This window comes from Patiria miniata, unplaced genomic scaffold (assembly GCF_015706575.1).
Source record: "Patiria miniata isolate m_02_andy unplaced genomic scaffold, ASM1570657v1 HiC_scaffold_20, whole genome shotgun sequence".
Lineage (NCBI taxonomy): Eukaryota > Metazoa > Echinodermata > Asteroidea > Valvatida > Asterinidae > Patiria > Patiria miniata.
The window spans coordinates 38604534-38625168 of NW_024037059.1; the positions used below are offsets into that span (position 1 = coordinate 38604534).

General features: G+C 40.0%; 3 protein-coding genes across 4 annotated transcripts; 2 read left to right on the forward strand and 1 right to left on the reverse strand.

The window, feature by feature from the left end:
- Positions 1 to 311: 311 nt before the first annotated feature.
- LOC119729054 lies at positions 312 to 5419 on the reverse strand. The gene is made up of 6 exons (XM_038201557.1): positions 5135 to 5419; positions 4589 to 4836; positions 3602 to 3670; positions 2783 to 2881; positions 2181 to 2309; positions 312 to 1599 (listed from the first exon to the last, which is right to left on the reverse strand). Exons 2-6 carry the CDS (start codon positions 4820 to 4822, stop codon positions 1363 to 1365), a joined length of 768 nt encoding a protein of 255 aa, XP_038057485.1. The 5' UTR covers positions 4823 to 4836; positions 5135 to 5419; the 3' UTR covers positions 312 to 1362.
- Positions 5420 to 6375: 956 nt separating this feature from the next.
- On the forward strand, positions 6376 to 13549 carry LOC119729058. Of its 2 annotated transcripts, none has more exons than XM_038201561.1 (7): positions 6376 to 6499; positions 9039 to 9283; positions 9842 to 9910; positions 10311 to 10433; positions 11102 to 11230; positions 11703 to 11820; positions 12809 to 13549. In XM_038201561.1, the coding sequence occupies exons 2-6, from the start codon at positions 9077 to 9079 to the stop codon at positions 11766 to 11768; spliced, it is 594 nt and encodes a 197-aa protein (XP_038057489.1). In that variant the 5' UTR covers positions 6376 to 6499; positions 9039 to 9076; the 3' UTR covers positions 11769 to 11820; positions 12809 to 13549. The 2 variants fall into 2 exon arrangements, with proteins under 2 accessions (XP_038057489.1, XP_038057488.1); XM_038201560.1 differs by lacking the exon at positions 6376 to 6499 and adding an exon at positions 7945 to 8089.
- Positions 13550 to 14284: 735 nt separating this feature from the next.
- LOC119729055 lies at positions 14285 to 20498 on the forward strand. Its single transcript, XM_038201558.1, has 7 exons — positions 14285 to 14402; positions 15035 to 15283; positions 15546 to 15614; positions 15968 to 16102; positions 16965 to 17093; positions 17586 to 17742; positions 19011 to 20498. Exons 2-7 carry the CDS (start codon positions 15077 to 15079, stop codon positions 19040 to 19042), a joined length of 729 nt encoding a protein of 242 aa, XP_038057486.1. The 5' UTR covers positions 14285 to 14402; positions 15035 to 15076; the 3' UTR covers positions 19043 to 20498.
- The last annotated feature ends 137 nt before the right edge of the window (positions 20499 to 20635 follow it).

Below are 20635 nucleotides of genomic sequence, written 5' to 3' on the forward strand. Positions count from 1 at the left end.
TTTACGTATATGTTGCCACATAAAACCAAGCTCGATCGTATATATCTCGAAGCTGCGGGCCAACGAATTCGTGTTCATGTATGAGTCACGTAATTGTGCCATGTAATTTCTGGAAGGTGTGTTTTGAGTAAAAAACAAATCAGGTTTTTGACCCGAGTGACCCCCTGATGACCTTTGACAACCGAACTGGGCTACGGATACTTTTGACAATATTTGGTTGAAATCGGTCACAATATGTAGGAGCAATAGACAATTTCAACGTTTGTTACTAACTAACTAATTAACTAACGGACTAACGGAGAGACACCATGATTTGTTGAGCTGCTATCCCGCAGCTAAAAACGCGATACATTTATGCAATTTCTAATGTTTAGATTACAGTGAAATTGATAAATGGCTTCAATAAACGTTCTTGTTTCGATTATTTTGTTCGCAGAAACAAATGGCGTCGACAGCGCCCCCATCGTTTAAAAAATATGTCCTAGTGGCCACAGATGAATTTCAAATTGAATCCAAGATTCTGCAGTGCTAAGCCATTGCATGAATTAAGGACCTTTCCTTTTTTAAGTCCTCTCAACAAAAGTTCCAAGTTTCATTAATAATTTGAAATTCATCTAGGTCCATTCTAAATCGATTTTTTTCGTTCGTTCCTTCTTTTTTTTGGGGGGGGGGGAATAATCCTTCATTGTCATATTTTGCGTAGTCTACAATTATTAGTCATTCATTTATGATTGTAAGTAGTAACTATACTTTACATGTCACTGAGGTTTTTTGTTTTTGCTTCGCTTGGCGTGGAAAGAGGATGTTTCAATAGATACTAAATCGAAGTCTACCGATTTTAATTTTAAAAAAATACTTTGGTATATAATTCTTTACATTCTTTAGAATACCTTCTTATCTTATAAGGAAACAATTCACAGTAAAGAAAAAAAAGAATTCACGTCAAAATGATTAAAGCATTCATAATTCTAGCGATGTGCAATGTACATGCAGTGCAAAATAGAAATATCACGTGACCACAGCATCAACTGTTGTAAGCAATTGTGACAAAATCTGCAGGTGTTTGCAAATAAAAAGAGCTAGTATAACCTTATATAAAATTCAAGCAATAATACACTACTTGCTTAATTAATAAGATTTCCACTTATGCAGTATATAGTCATTACAAATTTACAATGGATTAGAATGTGCAAGGTGATAATCTAAAGAACTGATTCATTTTATGGACAAGCTCTCATTGAATCTGTTTTAAACTATTTCATTGTAAAACAAACCGCCACAATCTATGAAAAAGTAAACGCGGATAAGGAAGTAGGTATTCTACATCGTCAAGTTGGAGCAAACATATTCCCAATCCCCCAGTTAAATTTTGGGTTCAGGCAGGTTGACTGTCTGTACGGTGCCGGGCATCGCCGGCTGGGTCATCATCACATTGGGTGCATTTTGGGCGGGATGGTAGTAGCCGGCCGGGGCAGGGGGACCGGCGGTTGCACCTCCACGGTACAGCACAACGTGGGCATGTGTGGCTGCGTAGGCTGGGGGTCCTGGTGCGGGTGTTACCACCGTGGTCGGGTATGCGGGCGCTGTCATGTACTGAATCTGCGTAAAATCGCGACAGGGAGAAAAACAAAGTTACTTGCAACTGCACACAATTACAAGCAATACTTTGTTTCGAATTTAAGTGGGAATTTAAAAGAATCAAACTTCTGTAAATATTTAATATTTTGTTCGTTAATAATAACATTCATTATCTGCTGTGTGTATTTCCCAATGAGTTGAACTGTTAAGGAGCAATAAAAAATGTTGACGACACGCTGTTTATTAAAAGGGCTCTTCGAGTGCTGCTTTTCGGCGCGATAAGTTTTGGCTTGAAAAAAAATGCCTTGGATTACGTCTGCCCAAAACTTAGACTGAAAATAAAGAAGAATAAAGTAATCTTGACCTTGATATGTGTTTCGAACACTCAAGGCATTAGTTTACGTTTACATTATTTTTGGAAGAAAGGTTTGTTATCATTGCAGCCTATGGCAAATCACTCAGTGGTCTACAACCATATCGAGGCTAGCTCGTCAAACCGAGCTTCCCAGCCATTTGTTGGTGGGCACTGGCTCAATACAGAGCTGGCACTGAACGCCCTCACAATGGACTCTCGATTCTTTCACCGTGGTCGGGACGCTTACCGTGGGGGTGTTTTGGGAGGGCAGCTCGCCCCTGATCAGGCAGCAGTAGACGGCAGACACTATGGCGATGATCAGCTCCGCCAGGCTGACGACCGTCACTATGCCGTCCATGGCCATCACCAGCGTCCCCTGGTGGAAAAAGCATAACCGGCAGACTTAAACACTACCGATAAGATAACTAATTCAGGGTACCAGGCTTCATGGCAGTCTGCCTACCGTATAGGCGGAGATACCCTGAATAAACTGTTCTGGAAAAGCCGAAAATAAAAAAAAAACTTGTGACTGATCATATTTGCTATTAATTTAATGCATATTTAACAAATGGGCGTCTGCAGGGGTGTCGATGGGGTGGTTGGGCAAATGTCCCCCGCCTTCCCTCGAAAAAATGATAAATTGAGAATGTGCTAGAGAAAGTACAATGATTTGGGGGGAAATGTGCTTAGCCCCCTCCCCTAGCAAAAAATAATGGTGACGGCCATACTTGATCATTATCATTTCGTTGCTTGTGGGTATCCTACGGCCAAATAGTTCAAATAAGTTATTTTGGCCATTTTTAATTATCTTGTTAGTTACTCCTTTAAAAAAATTAACATTGAACCTACGTTGTAATATTGGTCAGTGGCGATGGAGATGCCTGCATATATAATATTTCCACCTGCCATGACTGCGGCTAGAATAGACATCACCATCCATCCTACGGCCTGAGAAAAGAATGGAGGCAACATGAAAAAAATACAACGCAACAGGAAAATGACTATGTACCCAACCCAATTTGCCCGCAATCGGGACCCCCGATTGTCCCTCTTTTGTTTGTACTTTTTAGGAAGACCTCCCATATGTTTTGTACACGAATCCAAAATTGGGCACCTCGGGAATGGGAACCATATTGTCCTATATTGTTCGACGTCCCCTATTGAATGCAGAAACAAACTCAACCCAACCCAACACGACCCGACCCGACTCGACTCGACCGAACCGACCTCAGCCCAACCTAACCCAACCCGACTCAACCCACCCCAACCCAACCCACCCCAACCCAACGCAACCCAACCAAACTTCTTTAGGAAGACCTCCTATACGCTTTGTACACGATCGTCAATCATGGACCTTCGGGACCCAACCCAACTTAACCCAAATCAACCCAACCCTACCCAACCCAACCCAACTTGAAACTCAACAAACTGAATCCAAGTCAAGGACGTCAAAATTCATGTACACAATCGCAATAACATGACTAAAACCAACACATAACAGCTTTGTTTGTTTTACTTACTGTAACGTTTATTGCGTTCTTTATTTAGCCCTTTTGGGGTAAATTTCGTAACAACATCTCCCTTTAAAAAATCAACTGGATTCTTAAGGCATGCTTGCAAGACCTTTGTTCTGAAGGGAATTCTGGCCCTTTCAGTGAAATATCTTACCACACATCTTCGAGAAGAAGGAGACACGCACGCAGAAACGACACCCAGGATCCCGGCCGGAAGGTAAAACTGAAAAGTAACCACAGGTTTGAAAAAAAAACTCGCCGAATAAAATTGGACTCGTGCGGAATATCAGCTTATATTATGTATAGATCATCGAAAGCCGTGGATGCTGGTTGAATGGTAACTTAGATGTTATCAAAGATTACTAAGCACCTCATCCGAAATGCCAAAAAGACCACCTCTTTTTACTAAGCGTCTCGTCAAAAAGGTGACATGAGGAAAGATGTTTGATGGTTCTGTCCTACTCGAGAACAAGTCCACAGTAAGTTATGGCGAAAAATCGATTTTCATTTCCTCCTTCTGGATACCGTCCAACCACAACAGAAAATACCGCGTGACTATTACAATACTGCACTTATCTTGCCTATGTTTACACAATTTTACGAATTGTTGCAACCAATTTTTAGAGTGCATCGACGGACGACGGCATGGTAGCTTCTCAATTTTTGTGAAATATTCTTGGCCACAAGCCAGTCTGACGGAAGGTCACATGCTTTTCGAATGAGTTGTGGCAAACAAATTCCTTTTTTTTCTGTCCATCTCCTTTTCAACAGTTGTGACTGGAATTGTAAAAGGCCTCTTGGGCAATTCCACGGAGAAGTGGACAAGGCTGAACAATTGCAGCAGTATCACATTTTCAGAACTACAAGAAATGCGGTACCAAATTAAAGGGGACAACAAGATCTTTCAATAGCGTGGTACGCCGGTGGGATGGAATGTAGTTAAGACTTTTTTTTCTGGGTGCTTCCTAGGTTTTTTTTTAAAGCGGACTCGTGATGGACTCGGCCACAACATCGCACAATAGCAGAAATTCTTCACGCCTATACATATATCCTTGTTTTATCTCAGTAAATAACCCATATACAGGGAGTTAGGACCCCGATTCCCTCTGAAAAAAAAAATGCCCAAAGAAAAACCACTCACCATAAGACCTCCCCAAATTGGACAGGCTACGACGCTAAGAGTAGAAAATGCGATGATATTCACAGTACCCGCAACGGCGGATCCGGCCGCCAGAATTATCTGGAGGATGCCCAGTGTTTTGGCCCCGCAGGCGTACCTGCTGGGCCCAAGAGGGGCGAAGGCCTGCGCCGGGGGAGCCGCTTGCATCTGAACGGCCTGGTGAGATTGGTACGCGGGAACTTGACTCGGCTGCATCTTCGCTTTAATTTCTACCAAATTGAAAAAAAAACCCAGCGATTTCGGAAGAGAATGTAGTATTTTTTTGGGGAAAAACACTCTACAAAGCACTCGAAAAGATGACACGCGGCTTTAGTACTTAATTAAAAGTCACTAGATTTCCTAAATTTATGTTATTATTTTTTTTAATAGCTTACAATCGTTTCCACGACGACTTTGGCTCTTTTGTTTTTCAATTTAATTTTAATATTGAATTAAAAATCAATCAACAAAGAAAAATGTCAACTACAATTAAAAATGGAATTAAAATTCGAACTAAAATGCACTTACGCTGCTTTCTGGAAAAAAGTCGGCTCAAAAATACGCTGCGAATATGAGCTAACTCCAAAATGGCCGACCAAAGGGACAATAAAATGACGGATGACAAAAAATGCGATGCTGCCGTGCAGTGCTGTGCTTGTAACCACTGAGCAGCTAATGCCAGCAAGTTCGTCCTGCACAAAACAGTTCAAAGTACAAGTAGATAGTGTTTTTATTGGATAAATTTACGGACCGGACTATTTTTAGGTTTATCACGTCATCTGTTAATGAATGACCCAATATTTAGGTCTACAGCAAAGTCCAATATATAGAACAGACTGTCATGTACTAAAAGAATGGGGAAATATTTGACAAGACTGGCCAAAGACGATAGTCTGCTGTCTTTTTTTAATGCATTTTCTTGTTCTCTCTGCATATTAAACATCAGCGTCTTGGTACAAGACACTAGACTTGCCAACGAGTCCTTTGCTTGTTTTTTTTTGTTTTGTTATTATCAATAGCAACATTGGATCGGTGGGAAATTAAGCGGATGCATTCATCAGTATATTATTTACCAATACAAACAACAATGAAATTTCAATCTCCCACACACAGGTAACAAACGTTTAACACACAAGATTAAATATTTTATATTTTAGATACTTTTTAAGGAATAACCAATAGTTACCATTTTTCAATAGTTGTATATGGTTTCAATTTGTTTCTCTTTGCAAGTATTTTCCGTGAAAGCATTTTCATTGAGAACAATATATTTGATAAATTTATCAATTTATTTTGTGTACACAAAACAACAATTGAAGAAAAAAACAACGATAAATAGCACGTGCAAAATAGTCCATTTATCATGAGATCATAATTGCTGTATTATGAAAACCATGTGTGACAAGGTCTACAGGTTTTGGTAAAAGAGTTAAAAGGACAATATATGAGGTTAGTATTTTCTCTGATATTTCCCTTAAGAAGAATTATGTTTGAAGTATCGCATAATCCAGTGGCGTAGATATCTGTACACACTATGTCATGTATTTGAATTTGAATTCATTTTATGACCCATTCAGGAGGAAAAAGGAAGATTCACGTTTATCAAGTTGAATAGTATATAGAACAGAGTATAATAATTATTAGATAGACGATATTTGTTGAGTGTACCGAGGGCGTTCGCTATTTACGCATGCACTAATCACGGCGGCGTATGCTACCCAGAGTGCTTTGCGAATTCACCATTTCCTTTTCAGGCTTTTGAGAAAGAGATAAACTTAACAACTCGTACGGCCTAGCCAGATTGACTGCATATGGAATAAGGCTGTATGACGCGGGCACTGGGGATCGGCGCGCCGGACCTATGCTGACCATACAGATGATGAGTGAGCGAGTGTAAGTACATGTAAACAGTCACCAACGACCCTTGCCTGATATAAAGGGCAGTTGGTACGAGCAGACGCTTTGCATATTTCCAGTTAATATTTTCCAGAACTGTTTTCTTTGGCAGTGGTATATATTACATTAGATCGTCAACAGATTTTAGTCACCAGTTAACCAGTAGAGTTCAAGTGGTCACCGTATGACAGGGGAACGTAGGCCGGGACAGATCTGTTTTACTGTGAACTTCGCACCCTACCGTTGTTATGGTCACCGACCCGCCATTTTGTTTAATCTACTCAAATAAGAGCTTCAAAGGTAGTTTTCGTTCACTATTAAAAAACGATTGCACTTAATCGTTTTTTTCCCTTTTACGAAACTGCTGACGAAATGGGTCGACCCAGTTACACTGTTTAGCGCCATTAAAGTCAATATTAGTCATTGTGCTGTGCCATTAAGAAACCCGAGGCTTAATTTGCACTTTCAAAACAAAACAAGCTAAGCATTTCGTCACCGACACCACGAAGTAACACTCTACCGTGTTAAAGCATATTTTTTTCGATTTTCAGTTTTTTGGATTTTTAAACATTATTCATCAAGACCTACCATTGCACGAAGTTTCAAAGCTTCAAGAGCTTTACTTTAATAATTACGCTAAGTATCCATGGCAACTTTTGCGCAAAAGTGACAATTTTCGTTTTCACGAAGTAACACTCAAGTTCCATTTTCCATTGCAATGCATGGCGCGCACTCTGCTCATAAGTGAGCAAAAACGTTTTCACGAAGTAACACTCTTCTTGTAACAAGTTGTATGAGCGCGCGCGCGCTGACCTGAAGTTGCACTTTCCTCGTGTTAAATACATTGAAGAGTGTTACTTCGTGAAAACGAAAATTTACAGTTCCGCAGCTTTTTCGGTTTCACGAAGTAACACGCATCTTTTTTCTCTTATTTCTTGTTTATTTGATACACAAACGAGTGAAAAACAGCAGATTTAATAAATTCAATTCATCAAGTGTCCACAACGAGAAACCCAACTGAAAATACTCTGTCGTTTTGACGCAAAGTGTTGTTTTAGAAGGCGTTCAACTTTAGTTGCCGTTTTCTCCGATTGCTAGTTTTTACTGGTATGTAGATGGGTGTTACTTCGTGGTGTCGGTGACGATTTTATGCGATTTTATTTCGTCTATAATATGTTTAACAAGCTCGGCTAACCGAAATGAGTTCCCTCTGTGTGGCATACCAGCTAGAGATACGTGTCGAAGGCCTCTATTTTATTTAGGATACCCAGATGTCCTGATCTAAATTGGGAAATCGTTTGGAAACTATACTTTGAACCCCGACAATTATGTTATTTATAAACGCAGCTGACAAAGGTCACTTTTAACAAATGCCCCGCCCGCAACTACGTTGTGAACCTCGTCTTGACATCATACAATGTATTAGCATTAATATCAGATAATTATACCAGAGCTGCTATTTATTAGCCATTTTGGTTTCTGTTTTTGGCGAAGTGAAACGGTGCTGTTGAACCGGGGCTCTGTTTTTCATTTCGGGAGAGTAAATACTTTGATATAAGCCTACATTCTCATTCGGCTGTGAACAGGGTGAGTCTGCAAGAAAGTAGCCCGGATTAACGATATCCTTTTCTTAAAAAGCCATCACATTTGATACACCAATCAAGCATGTCTTTAAAGAGCATGTTCTTCCACTCGTCTGAGAAAAAGAATTACCGAAATTGATCCGTGCTATCAAAGGTTATGCACGTTTTACTAAAGAACCCATTTTTATAATCAAGACTGAAACCTTATTTCTGCTGTCAAATGTTGAATATGAGGAACAAGACACTTTTCTTCTTTTCTGAAATACTGATGGCGATTTTTGTGTGTTTTCCTGTGCCAGTTCTCGTTTATTCATGGCGGTGGGAAAACGTCCATGTTTCATTGTACTCAATGGATATTCATCAGTTCAGAACGGTAAATGATCAGTGTTGGACAGCCCATCGAGTTTTGTGATTTTTTTTATTGGAAATAGACATAACTTACTTAATGCAAATTACGTAACATGTTCACAGTTAAAAGTCAATATGATGTACTTTATCCATATGTGTTTATTTTAATAGAAAGAAGCGAGCCAAATATGTTAAAAACATTGTTCATATTCGGTCAATTTCTTTTTGACTCGCCCTGTATACGTTCGTGTTGTGGTGGTGGCTGTGTTAGTGGTGGTGGTAGTAGTAGTATGGGTGGTGTTGGATGTGGTGTGAGTGGTGGAATGTGTGGTAGAGGTGGTGGGTGTGGTGTTGGTGTGTGTGTTGTGATAGTGGTCGCTGGGTGGAGGTTCTGGTGGTAGTGTGTGAAGGGTATGGGTGGTGGAAGTTGTTGTAGTTGGTATATGGTGTTGGTGGTGGTGTTGTGGATGGTGGTTGTCGTCGTAGTTGTCGTGATAATTTAGGTTTTTGCTGGCTGATTATTATCATATCATCGTCAAGATATCATTGAAAAGTCTTGGACACGTTTCTTGTATTTTAATCAAATAAACATGGTTTCATTTCAGTCTTAGAGCTAGCATTTAAGTACGCCTAAGTCAGCAAGATGCAACCCGTTGCCGAGATTCAACCAGCGCAGCTGCAGATGCCTACCCCGGAGCCCTCTCGGCGGAGCAAGTACTCCTGCTCGGTCAAGTCGCTCGGAGCTCTGCAGATGATCATCGCGGTAGCCTCGGCCGGTTTTGGCGTCGGGACAGCCCTTGTGTGGCCCTCTCTTAGCATTATAGGATCCGGCGTGTGGGGAGGCCTTCTCGTATGTTTTTAAGTTCTGTTTGGTATTTGCATAATTTTTTATACTAAACCACAGTGGAAAAGATAGTCAATCGTATTTATAAAGCAAATCCGGACAAAGGACAAATCTGCGATGGCCATACAGCCAAATATCTTTACTATGACGTACTCTGACTGTGTGCCACATTTTAGGCCTTTATCATGAAATGAACAATTTCATCATATTGTGCACCAATCTGCCTGACTAACTAGTCTCGGACAGCGACTGGTCTATTCAATGGAGGTTTTTTAATGCATCTGGTTTACGCAATGGTCGGAGTATAAGGCGTTACGAGGTATAGACAATTTCGAGACCTGCACTTGCGGAGGCCCCATTTAATGGCGAATGCACTGTGCTAGCTATTGTATCGTAAGCTACTGCCATATGACGGTTCGTGAACAATAGTTTTCCCAACGCTTTCGTCATCGAAAAGGGCCTCTAGTCATCTCACCAGAGTAAGCTTATGGTCCTCATTCAAGGAGAGTTCTACTCCTTACTTTCATCATTAAAACTTGTGTGTGGTTATTTTTTTCATGTTAGTTTTACTTCCCAGCTGGCATCCTCGGCTTATTGTCCGTAACAACGGCCGTCGGTGCGCGGAAATGCTTGGTAAGTGTCCACATCAACCATGAGTTGAGCCACGGAACCTCTACACAAGGATAGGCCTAAACGACTTCCAAAATTTTTGCTTAGAGGCGTGATAACTGCACGTGCGCGTATAGAACAGGAACATTTTGTTAAGGTTGTTCGGTTTCTTGTTCCACGGAGAGAACTTGCACACTTTTGAATCAGTCAAAGATGAACATTTTTTATTAAACTGATAGAAAAGTCTTCACGCTCTATAGGGACCTAATCGGCACCGGGAAAAAGTCGGTGTGATTAACTTGTTTTATGAGCGCCCGAGAAAGTCAGGTTGTTTTGAGAGGATTATACATGCACGTTAACATCAAATTTAATGGGTTTTTTTTGTTTATTTTGTTTGTTTGCTTGTTTTTTTTACTTACCGTAGGCCATCGCATGCCTGGTCATGTCCATCCTTTCTGCAGTAATGGCTGTCGGCAATGTTGCAGTGTATGGCCTCTCCATCCAAACCGACCTTGCTCTCTTCCGTTTTAAGGTCTATGATGGAAGTGTAAGCTAAAGATCCAATGGACCGATCCAGCAAGCACCGCCCCATGGTGTTCTGACCAATCTCAACCGTGATTTATGTCCGACATGCGCGCACTAAAGTCCGACATGCGTGCACGCGCGTATGATGCGCGCGGAAGGAAAATGCAGCGTGGCATTGGAGAGGAGCACGTGTTAATGTGCCCACGTGCGCACTGGGCGGAGCTTACTGGATCGGTCAAATTCAGTGCACACTTATAATTCCCATGATTTTTGTTCGGTAATTAACAGAAAAAAACCTGTCAGCTTTAATCTGATACCAAACCCGTACAAATTCACAGATCAAGTTTTGGAAAAAAGGCAAATGTTCAGGGTTCCATTTTTTTTTGGGGGGGGGGTTCATCCTGTATATGCAAATACATAACAATTAGTGTCTCAAAGCTCATAACAATTAGTGTCCCAAGTATTACCCCTGATCATCAAGCCATGAGATCAGCGCATTGTGGTCTCTCGCTCCCCAAGTACATTGTATACCCCTTTATACTCCGGTGTGGAGAGAGGCAATTGTAGTAAAGTGTCTCGCCCAAGAACACAAGCACCGTGTTCGCCGTCAGGGTTCCGAACCCACGTACCACGGCACACGAGTTGCACATGCATAGCTTAACTAATAAACCTCTGTCCTGTAACCGATAGTGGGATTTGCCGGTGGCCTTGGACTCCATCCTTGTGATTTTTTCCTCGACTGAAGTCTTCGTGTCAATCGTTGCTGCTGTCTACTGCTGCTTCGTCATGGGTGAAGAACAACCGAACGACAACACTGCGGTAAACAAAAGCAAATAAATTGTCTTACTTACAGAAACTGTCATTTCAAGTCTCATTTTTATGGGAAAGGATGCACAGTTCAAGACGACTCTTTCATAATTGTGCATAAAATGTCAACGGAGAGTTAGTATTTTTTTTTAAACAACTTTCTCAATTTTTTTTCTCAGTCCAACATTATGAAGTTTTATGTAACATTTAAAATGCATGCATGGCTATCGGAAATGAGTTGAAGAGGCAAAAACTTATTACTGACTTCCCTCGAAACGCTACTTTGTAATTGTTTCCACGCAGCTATGTAGTGATTTTCGCATTGTAAATGGTATCATTGTAACGATTATCAATATCCTTGAAATTAGGTATCCCATCACAGTTTAATTTGTCTATGGAAAGATGACACCCCATCGTAATCTTATCTCAATCAATTACTCATAAAGCACCTGTCATTTGATCTTTCTGTGGCTGTGATTAACAGATCAAGTACGACGCAACTCAAGTCGACCCACAGGGGATGGCATACAGCAAACCAGTCGATCCCTAACCACCAGGCCGCTCAGGCACGTTCGCGACTAGCCAGGCTGCTGGTACACAAGGTAATTAAACAATGCACAAAAGGTAGACCATGTGAAACATGGTGCTTAGAATTTAAACTCTCTCCAAAGGACCAATTTTCGACACGTTTAGTGTTAGCCATTAACAAATTGGCATGGCATGAATTCTATATTGGCATCAGGGGGCAGAGTTGTGATGACTCAAATCAATGACTTGACTCTTGAGTCCGACTCGAGTCACAATTTTGGGTGACTCGACTCGACTCGAGTCCCCAAGGGTAAATGACTCCACTCGACTCGAGTCACTGCGAACAAATGTCTCGACGCGACTCGAGTACCTCATCAGAAGACTCGACTCGACTCAAGCGCAGGCCAATACGACTCGAGTCCCAAAAATAAAAGCAAAACTTTGCGAAAAGTATTTGCGATGATCGACTTACGGTGCAAAATTTATGTTCACGTCACTTTGCGAATAAAGTAAGGTACAGCAGCCGCTTGTCATGTACAAACTTACAACGTGTCACAGATTCCCATCTCATGGTTTCTAGAACGCACATACCGGATTATAATCTCTTTTCCAATTCGTTGTTTCATCATTGGCTTTGGAAGATTTCTTTTTAGATCATTTTATACTGGCGCGATTTGAGGCAATTGCTGACAACCGTAACCACTTTTTATTGAGGAAATAATGGCGGTGTACGCGGTGCCCGCCTTCATTGCGACGTCACTTACAAAACAATTGGTTTCGGGTGTGTTTTTTTTAGGGGGGGCATGGCCCCCGTTGCCCCCCCCCCACCTCCCGGGATCCGTCCTTGGCTTCAGAATGAAATACGTGTGTATACGGGCTGAAAGTCAGCGTAACCGTTTCATGTTTTGTTGTTACTGTCTTGTTGCATTGCAGGATATGGGAAAGGGCAACATAAACTTTGTTTCATGTTTTGTTGTTACTGTCTTGTTGCATTGCAGATATGAGAAAGGGCAACATAAACTTTGTTTCATGTTTTGTTGTTACTGTCTTGTTGCATTGCAGATATGGGAAAGGGTAACATAAACTTTGCGTGATTCTGCATTCAGCAAACAGCCGTCGTGTAGCTCCAAACGACATCGGGCAATTTTTTTAAAAACAAATTGGTAACTTATAAAGCAACTTAATCCATAATTTCTTAGATTCCTAATACAGATTGTACTGTCAATATTCCATTACTACAAATTAATTTGCTAAGCTTTCAAGTTAACAAGGAAATCCTTATGTTTTTATCATTTTTATATGTTTTTGTCATTTTCTAAAATCCATGTGAGTACATGTATATCCATTTTGTGTTGTATTTGCTGTTCGTTTTTTTGAAGTACCTATGCAAGTATTAATTGCCCAAATTGCTAGGTTAAAAGCCATTGTGGAATGAATATGAGAGTCATTTTCTCAACTTCCAATTTAACATTATTAACATTTTTGGTAATTTTTTAAAATTCATTAACATATCATTTTTGTGTTGTATTTGCTTTTCACGTACATGTATATAAAATTCCTATGAAAATATTAACTGCCAAAATTGTTGATCTTAAAATGATTGAGATCAGAGATATGAGTATGAGATTCACTTGCTAAACTTCTAATTTTACAAACTAATACTATATTACGTCTGTTTTCGAATTATCTATTATCATCTTTGTGTTGTTTTTTTTGTGTCCATGTATTTTAAATTCCCATTGCAAGTATTAACTGCTAAAATTAATAGGCTTAAAGAGTATGAAATCATTTTTGTTTAAGTGACTTAAAATATACTACAGAGTATAACTGACGAAATTATTGTTGAAAAGCATACTTGGTTTAATAAAGATGATGATTGTACTAAACTCCTTGTGGAATTATTCTTTCTGGCATGTTGTCATTTTGTAGAAAGCAATGAAAGATATTTTGCAACTCATTTTAGATTAAAAAAAGAAAATATCTATAAACATCAGATAACATCGAGTGCGTGAGTCAGTTTCAGACAATATTGGGCTCTTTTTAAATTTGCGCTTAACAAACTAATGTCCAGTCCTCTGTGACATTTGGTGTCAATCTTGACTCCGACAATTTGCAACAGCTTTCCCTCTCCAAAATTCCTGTTCCGTAAATATTTTCTTTGTCGGTATATGTGAAATATTAAGGGAATAAATGTGTGCTTGGGAGTTGTTAAATACTGTTTACCTCAGACCGGATTTCATGGGAGTCCGAATTTCATGTGAGACTGAAAAAGTGTTTAAGTCCAGCAAGCCATCTTTACCATCCGTTTAAGACCGGCCACGTGACGGGCTCTCGACCTATGGGAACGAGTAAACTGTCTTAGGTATTTATGGATAGATCGTCAAAAGATTTGTTATCATCAAAATAATCAAAAGGATCAAAAGGCTCACCAGTTCACCTCAAGTATTAGGTCACCGTATGACAGTGGTACGTAGGCCATACTAACAGAGCTGTTCAACTGCATGGACTTCGCAACCTAACAAATGCCCCGCCCAGAGTGACACTTTGTACCTTGTCTTTGCAAAATCAGAACTGCTGTTTAGCCATTTTGGCGAAGCGAAACGGTGCTGTTGAAACGGGGCTCTGGTTTTCATCTCGGGACAGTCAATACTTTGGTGTGAGCCTACATTCTTATTCGGCTGTGTAAATATGTTGATGCGGAGGATGTTGTGATCGTGGTGGTTGAGGTGGTGGAGGTAGTGTGGTAGTAGAAGTAGTAGTGGTGGTGGTGGATGTGGCGGTTCGAGATGGTTGTGGTAGAAGTGGTGGTAGAGGTGGTGTGTATGGTTTTGGTGGTGGATGTTGTGATAGTGGTGGTTGTGGTGGCTGTTGTGGAGTGGGTGGTGGAGGTAGTGTGGTACCGGTAGTAGAAGTAGGTGGTGGTGGATGTGGTGGTTTGAGGTGGTTGTGGTAGAAGTGGTGGTAGAGGTGGTGTGAATGGTTTTGGTGGTGGATGTTAATTGTGATAGTGGTGGTTGTGGTGGCTGTTGTGAAGGGGTGGCGGTAGTGGTGGTAGTGATGATAGTAATAGTAGTAGTGTGTGTGGTGGTGGATGGGTGGTGGTGGAAGTACTGGTCAAGGTGGTGTGTATGATGATGTTGGTGGTGGTTGTCGTAGCTGTCTTAAAAATTCAGATTTTGGCACAAGTACACTGTTTACTGTCACATCATACAGACAAAATATCACGAAAAAATAGACTCGGTTCATGAGTCTTGTATTGTAATCAAAGTTGCTTTGTTTTTATTTCAGTCTTATAGAGGCTAGAGCATTAAAGTGCGCCAAGACAGCAAGATGCAACCCGCTGCGATGAATCAACAAGTGCAGATGCAGATGCCTACCCCGGCGCCCTCCCAGCGCAGTAGGTACTCCTGTGCAGTCAAGTCGCTCGGAATTTTGCAAATCATCATTGCAGGAATCTCGGCCGTGTTGGGCATCGCCACAGGCGTTGTCTGGCTCACTATTGCCGTTATAGCATCCGGCGTGTGGGGAGGTCTTTTGGTATGTTTTTAATTATTTGTTTTTTTTTTTTTAAGCCTTGCATATGAAATACATCCTTACCTGACGTGTTCTGCGTTAACGTAGCCGGTACTAGCATGTATGTACATGTAGTGTGAATGTCGAATAAGTATCTGGCTACTTATTCGATGTTGAATGTCGAACGGCGCACAGGGAATTGTAAGGTCAGAAAATCAGCCACAATTTTGTTTCGTTTTTTATGTTTGCAAAGGTTGAATCTTTCCCTGTTTTTATTTAATTTCAGTTTTACCTTCCGGCTGGAATCCTTGGTGTGTTGTCCGTTACCATGGCTGTTAGTTCTCGGAGATGCTTGGTAGGTTTTCCACATCAAGACTTAGTAGAAAATGATGAAGAGGAACATGTTGTGAAGGCATGTTTCGTGTTCCATGGAGGGAACTTGTCACAGTTTTGAAATCAGTCATGCGATGAAGTCTTTTTAAAGACAACTGGTAGAAAAAGGAATTATAGACGCTGAAAGGGGATCAAATCATGGCAAGTTATTGCCGTTTAAAACAAATGGGGAAAAGATCATTTTTATTGAGAGTATTGTTTTATGAGCACACATGAAAGTCGGGTTGTTTTGAGAGTAATTTACGCAAAATCTAATGTTTTTCTTTGTTTGTTTGTTTGATTGTTTGTTTGTTTCTTACTTTTTACTTTCCGCAGGCCATCGCAAGCCTGGTCATGTCCATCCTTTCTGCAGTAATGGCTTTCAGCAATATTGCAGTGTATGGTTGGGCCATTGCAACCGATATATACCTCAGCAAGGAATATCATAACGGCCACTATGATTATAGAGATGTAAGATGAGAGCCAATATTGTTCCCAACAGAGAAAAAATCTGAGCACGCAATCACTTTTCACTTACAGAGGCCCCCACTAATGGCGAAAGCATTGTGCTAGCTAATGTTCAGATATCCGTGCAGGTCATGTTACAAATTGTCCAGTACTGACACAATGAAGAGGACCGCACTGAATATACAGTCGCTGTGTGATTGGTTTGGTGCAATAAAACAAAATGTAAATGTCTCAAATGGAAAAAAAAAATTGTTTGTCAAACCGTGAATACTAATTGTATAGACCATTATCATGTTGCAGCCATCTTGATTTTTTCCCATTCAAATAAACGTAACCAAAGCGAGGCTGAAAGGATAGTCTGTTTCCTTTTTGCACAAAAAAATGTCATTCAGTGCTGTTATTGTTTACATAACTTGTGTATAATATTACACAACTTGTTCATTTTTGTTTACACAACTGGCTGCTAGGTTCATATAGTACACAACCGAAATAACAGTGCCTGATCGTCAGATCATGAGTCCAGTTTTTGCAGCAGCTCGAGGTCAGCGCATTTATATTGCTGGGTAGAGAGAGGCAATTTAAGTAAAGTGTCTTGCCCAAAAACACAAGCATATCCCCCACGAATAACGGTACATGAGTCGAACACCGTTACCATAATGTCAAGGGAAATGTTTTGAGAATTGTTCCTTTGATGATGCAAGCATGGCATTTGGCACACAGTCAGAGTTTATATGTATTAAGAAAGATATTTGGCTGAAGGTCCATCGCAGATTCGTTCTTTGAAAATGAAGAAAGAATAACAAGCAATATTCAAAGTTTTATCTGCCGTACAAAAACTAATAAACCTCTGTCCTCTAACCAATAGCCGTCTGCGCCGCTGGCGTTGGATTCCCTCCTGGTGATTGCTTCCGTGCTTGAACTCGTCGTGTCAATCACTGCCGCTGTGTACTGCTGCTTCGTCATGAGTGAATATCAACTGAACAACACCACCACGGTAAACAAGAGCAAAGAAATGGTCATCTTACTAAAAGAAACTGTCATTTCAAGTCTCATTTCATGGTGAAGAACAATCTATGAAAAAAGATGCACAGTTCCAGACGACTTGTGTGTAGAAAGTCTTTGGAGACTCAGAAACATGTTAGAATAACGTTCTTAAAAAAATTGTTTCTCAGTCCCACATAGTTGAGGTTTATATATTTAACAACATTTGAAATGCACGCATGACTTTCGAAAATGGGTTGATGAGGCTTCTTTGTTTCTATACAACTGTGCTGTGATTTTCGCTATAAATGGTATCATTATTATTGCTTGAAAATTGTATCATTATTATTGCTTGAGATTAGGTATCCAATATTTATCACTGTTTCATTTGTTGTGACGTGGAAAAAGCTCATCTATGGAAAGTGACACTTCATCGTAATCATATCTCAATCAATTACTCATAAAGCACCTGTCATTTTGATCCTCCTGTTGCTGTGATTAACAGGTCCAGTACGTCTCCACTCAAGCCACCCCACAGGTGATGGTGTACAACCAGCCAGCCGCCGTACCCTACACACCTGCAGGCGCCCCTGGCATGTTCGTGACTAACCAGGCCCCAGTTCAACAGCAGGCCTTCGGGGCCAGCGCTGCTGGTGCACAAGGTAATTAACACATTATACGAAATTCTATCCCATGTCCAAATGGTGTCTAGAATTTAAACATTCTAGACACAGCTGTTTTTAATAATAATGATAATAATGGCTTCTTGTACAGCGCTCATGTTCGTCACGAAGTGACGCTCGATCCTGGCGCTCTATTATTACCCTGGCTTTTAGCGCGGCTGCCATTACAGCGCTCAAGCTTTTGAAGGAATTTCTTCCTACCAGGTACCCATTAACTACACCTGGGTGGAGAGAGGCAATCGTAGTAAAGTGCATTGCCCTTGAAGCGCACAAGCACCATGTTCCCCGTCAGGATTCGAACCCATGTACCACGGCACACGTACGAGTCGAACATTAACACCGTAATTGTTGGACCACAGCACCCCACATGTATAGTCTAAACCATTTTTTTTTAAATTCCACGGCATGGAAGTCCATTAGTGGCATCAGGCCCATAACCTATAAAATTTCAAGTAATTATTTTGGAGTTCAGAGATTATTTGGTAATAAAAAATAGAGATAGTATTTACCCTGTCTTTCGACTGGAACCCCGTGTCATTTTAGTCACTTTTACAGTTATACTTCAGGGTACTTACAGGCTTTTGTGCAATGCCTATAAACATGCCACGGACATTAGGAGACTGATAAAATCATGGGGTAGGTTTGACAAAAGTCGGTGCAATCAAGCATGATAAAACATAAAATACTATCAAACATGGCGGGAATTTTGACCGTCGGGGAGCGCTGTGGCCTTGCACTCTACAACTGTTACATTGAATTGAAAATCTTTAGGTTGTTCTCCAGGTAGTGAGTTCGATTCCAGCCTTGGGTTGGGGGCGTGCGTCCTTGGGCAGGACACTTTGTCAGAACTTGCTTCTTCCCACCCTTGGTAATATTGGAACCTGTGAGGGGAAAGGTGGTTATCGTGTTTGAATTTAAGCTGTTTGTGGTTTAAAAAAATGGCTGGATTGAGTTGTATATTTCCAGGGTTCTGAGAGGGTATATGGAATTGGTTATAGTCCAATGAGCAGGGGTAATAATAATTATAAAGCGCTTTGATCTATAAACACCTAGTTTTATTATTAAGTACATTAGTGAAAACAATTGTTACGGTTAAGATCCAAACGCTTTTCTGACAATCTCAGCCTGGTTTAGGGAGCTTGAGCAGGGTTTACAGTGCAGCTTGGTTAAGTAAGCATTAACAAAACAAGCAGGCGGAAGCTCAGCGTTAACATTTCATGTTTGTTTTCTATATGGTTGGATTTCAGATATGGAAAAGGATACCATGAACTTTACTTGAGTCTGCATTCAGAAAACAGCCGTCGTGCATAGCTTGTGCGACTTCGGGCAAAATCAGTTTAAAGATCAATAAATCCTTAGATTCTTAATACAGATTGTACTGTTTAAATTTCTTTGTTCAAAATTCACTTGCTAAACTTCTAATTTAAGTTAATAATCCTTTATTAGGTTTGTTTTGTTATTTTCTAAAATCCATTTTAGTATATCATTTTTGCGTTGTTGTTACTTTCCATGTTTACGTAATTGAAAATTCATATGCAAATATGAACTGCCAAATTTGTTAGGCTTCAATGATTAAGAAATAAGTATGAGATCAAATATTAAAAAAAGTGCATCATAACTATGCAATTAGACCTCTAACCTTGATAAATATAATTCACGCTTATGTATATATTTGCTTCGATTAAGACAACGCATTGCCTTTTAAAGTAATTTTGTGAGTATTTTTCGCTGTTTGTTTTCTGAAAGTTAGTGTTTTTTCTAAGTTGACTAGGCCTCCTTGTGTCATACATAGTACGGAGCCCTTCGCAAAAAATCCTCGAGATCCGACATTATATAGCTGGGTTAGAGTTGTGAAGAGCACAAATCCTGGCTTAATATATATATATATATTAACAATATAATGTTTAGTACTCCACTCTATCTGTTTTTTCGCTAATAATATTACTCTACTGTACCTAGAGTGACTGTCATCAGTCTTGTATCTGTGGTTTTTTTCCCCAGTAATACTATATCATTACTCTAATCTACCTTGAGTAACCACCATCAGTCTTGTATCTTTTTTCAGTTATACTCATATTAGTACTCGACTCTTCCTCAAGTGACTGCCATCAATTTTTACCAGTAATAATTATTACTCTACTCTACCCAGAGTGACCGCCATCAGTCTTGTGTCTGGGTTATTTCCAGTAATAATATATTATTACTCTACTGTCTCTACCTAGAGTGACCGCCATCAGTCTTGTATCTGGTTTTATACCAGAAATGATATATTATTACCTACTCATCCTAGAGTGACCGCCATCAGTCTTTTATCTGTTATTTTTGTCATTAATATATATTAATACTCTACTCTATCTATAGATTGACCGCTATCATTCTTGAATCTGGGTTTTTTTCAGTGTTATTACTCTACTGTACTTCAAGTGACTGCCATACATCAGTCTTGCATCTACTTTTGGTAATAATATGTTAATCGCCATATGCAGCAGTAAAACATGCATTTAATAAAAATGCTACGAAGTTGGAAATTATGGGCCGATGTGTCTAAAGAATTTCATTTATTTGGTAATTTAATTCTTACATAATCATTGAAAACAATAATTTAAAGCTGTTTTCGGACACAATAGTTTAAGATGTTGAGCAATGATCCTTATGTTGGTATTAAGGCTCAGATAGTTTAAAATAGTTTGGCGCAATTCAACCAGAAAGTCATTGAATTGCCTCTTTTAATTGTACCGGTGTACTGTCGTATTCACATACCTTCGTTATTCTTAATTGCTGCAATGTTAATTTGTAGAAAATTACCTTAAAAATAAAATTAAAGTGTAAACTGACAGAAATATCTGTTGACTGTTTGAATGTATACGTAAAA

Excerpts from the sequence above, each read along its gene's own strand:
- LOC119729054 (XM_038201557.1), bottom strand. The coding sequence starts at position 4,822 with ATGCAGCCGAGTCAAGTTCCCGCGTACCAATCTCACCAGGCCGTTCAG. Across the intron at positions 2,882-3,601 it reads CTTCTTCTCGAAGATGTGTG|GCCGTAGGATGGATGGTGAT; the intron begins GTAAGATATTTC and ends TTCTTTTCTCAG. Across the intron at positions 1,600-2,180 it reads CCTCCCAAAACACCCCCACG|ATTCAGTACATGACAGCGCC; the intron begins GTAAGCGTCCCG and ends GATTTTACGCAG.
- LOC119729055 (XM_038201558.1), top strand. The coding sequence starts at position 15,077 with ATGCAACCCGCTGCGATGAATCAACAAGTGCAGATGCAGATGCCTACC. Across the intron at positions 17,094-17,585 it reads AACTGAACAACACCACCACG|GTCCAGTACGTCTCCACTCA; the intron begins GTAAACAAGAGC and ends TGTGATTAACAG. Across the intron at positions 17,743-19,010 it reads CAGCGCTGCTGGTGCACAAG|ATATGGAAAAGGATACCATG; the intron begins GTAATTAACACA and ends GTTGGATTTCAG.
- LOC119729058 (XM_038201561.1), top strand. The coding sequence starts at position 9,077 with ATGCAACCCGTTGCCGAGATTCAACCAGCGCAGCTGCAGATGCCTACC. Across the intron at positions 9,911-10,310 it reads TCGGTGCGCGGAAATGCTTG|GCCATCGCATGCCTGGTCAT; the intron begins GTAAGTGTCCAC and ends TACTTACCGTAG. Across the intron at positions 10,434-11,101 it reads TTAAGGTCTATGATGGAAGT|TGGGATTTGCCGGTGGCCTT; the intron begins GTAAGCTAAAGA and ends TGTAACCGATAG.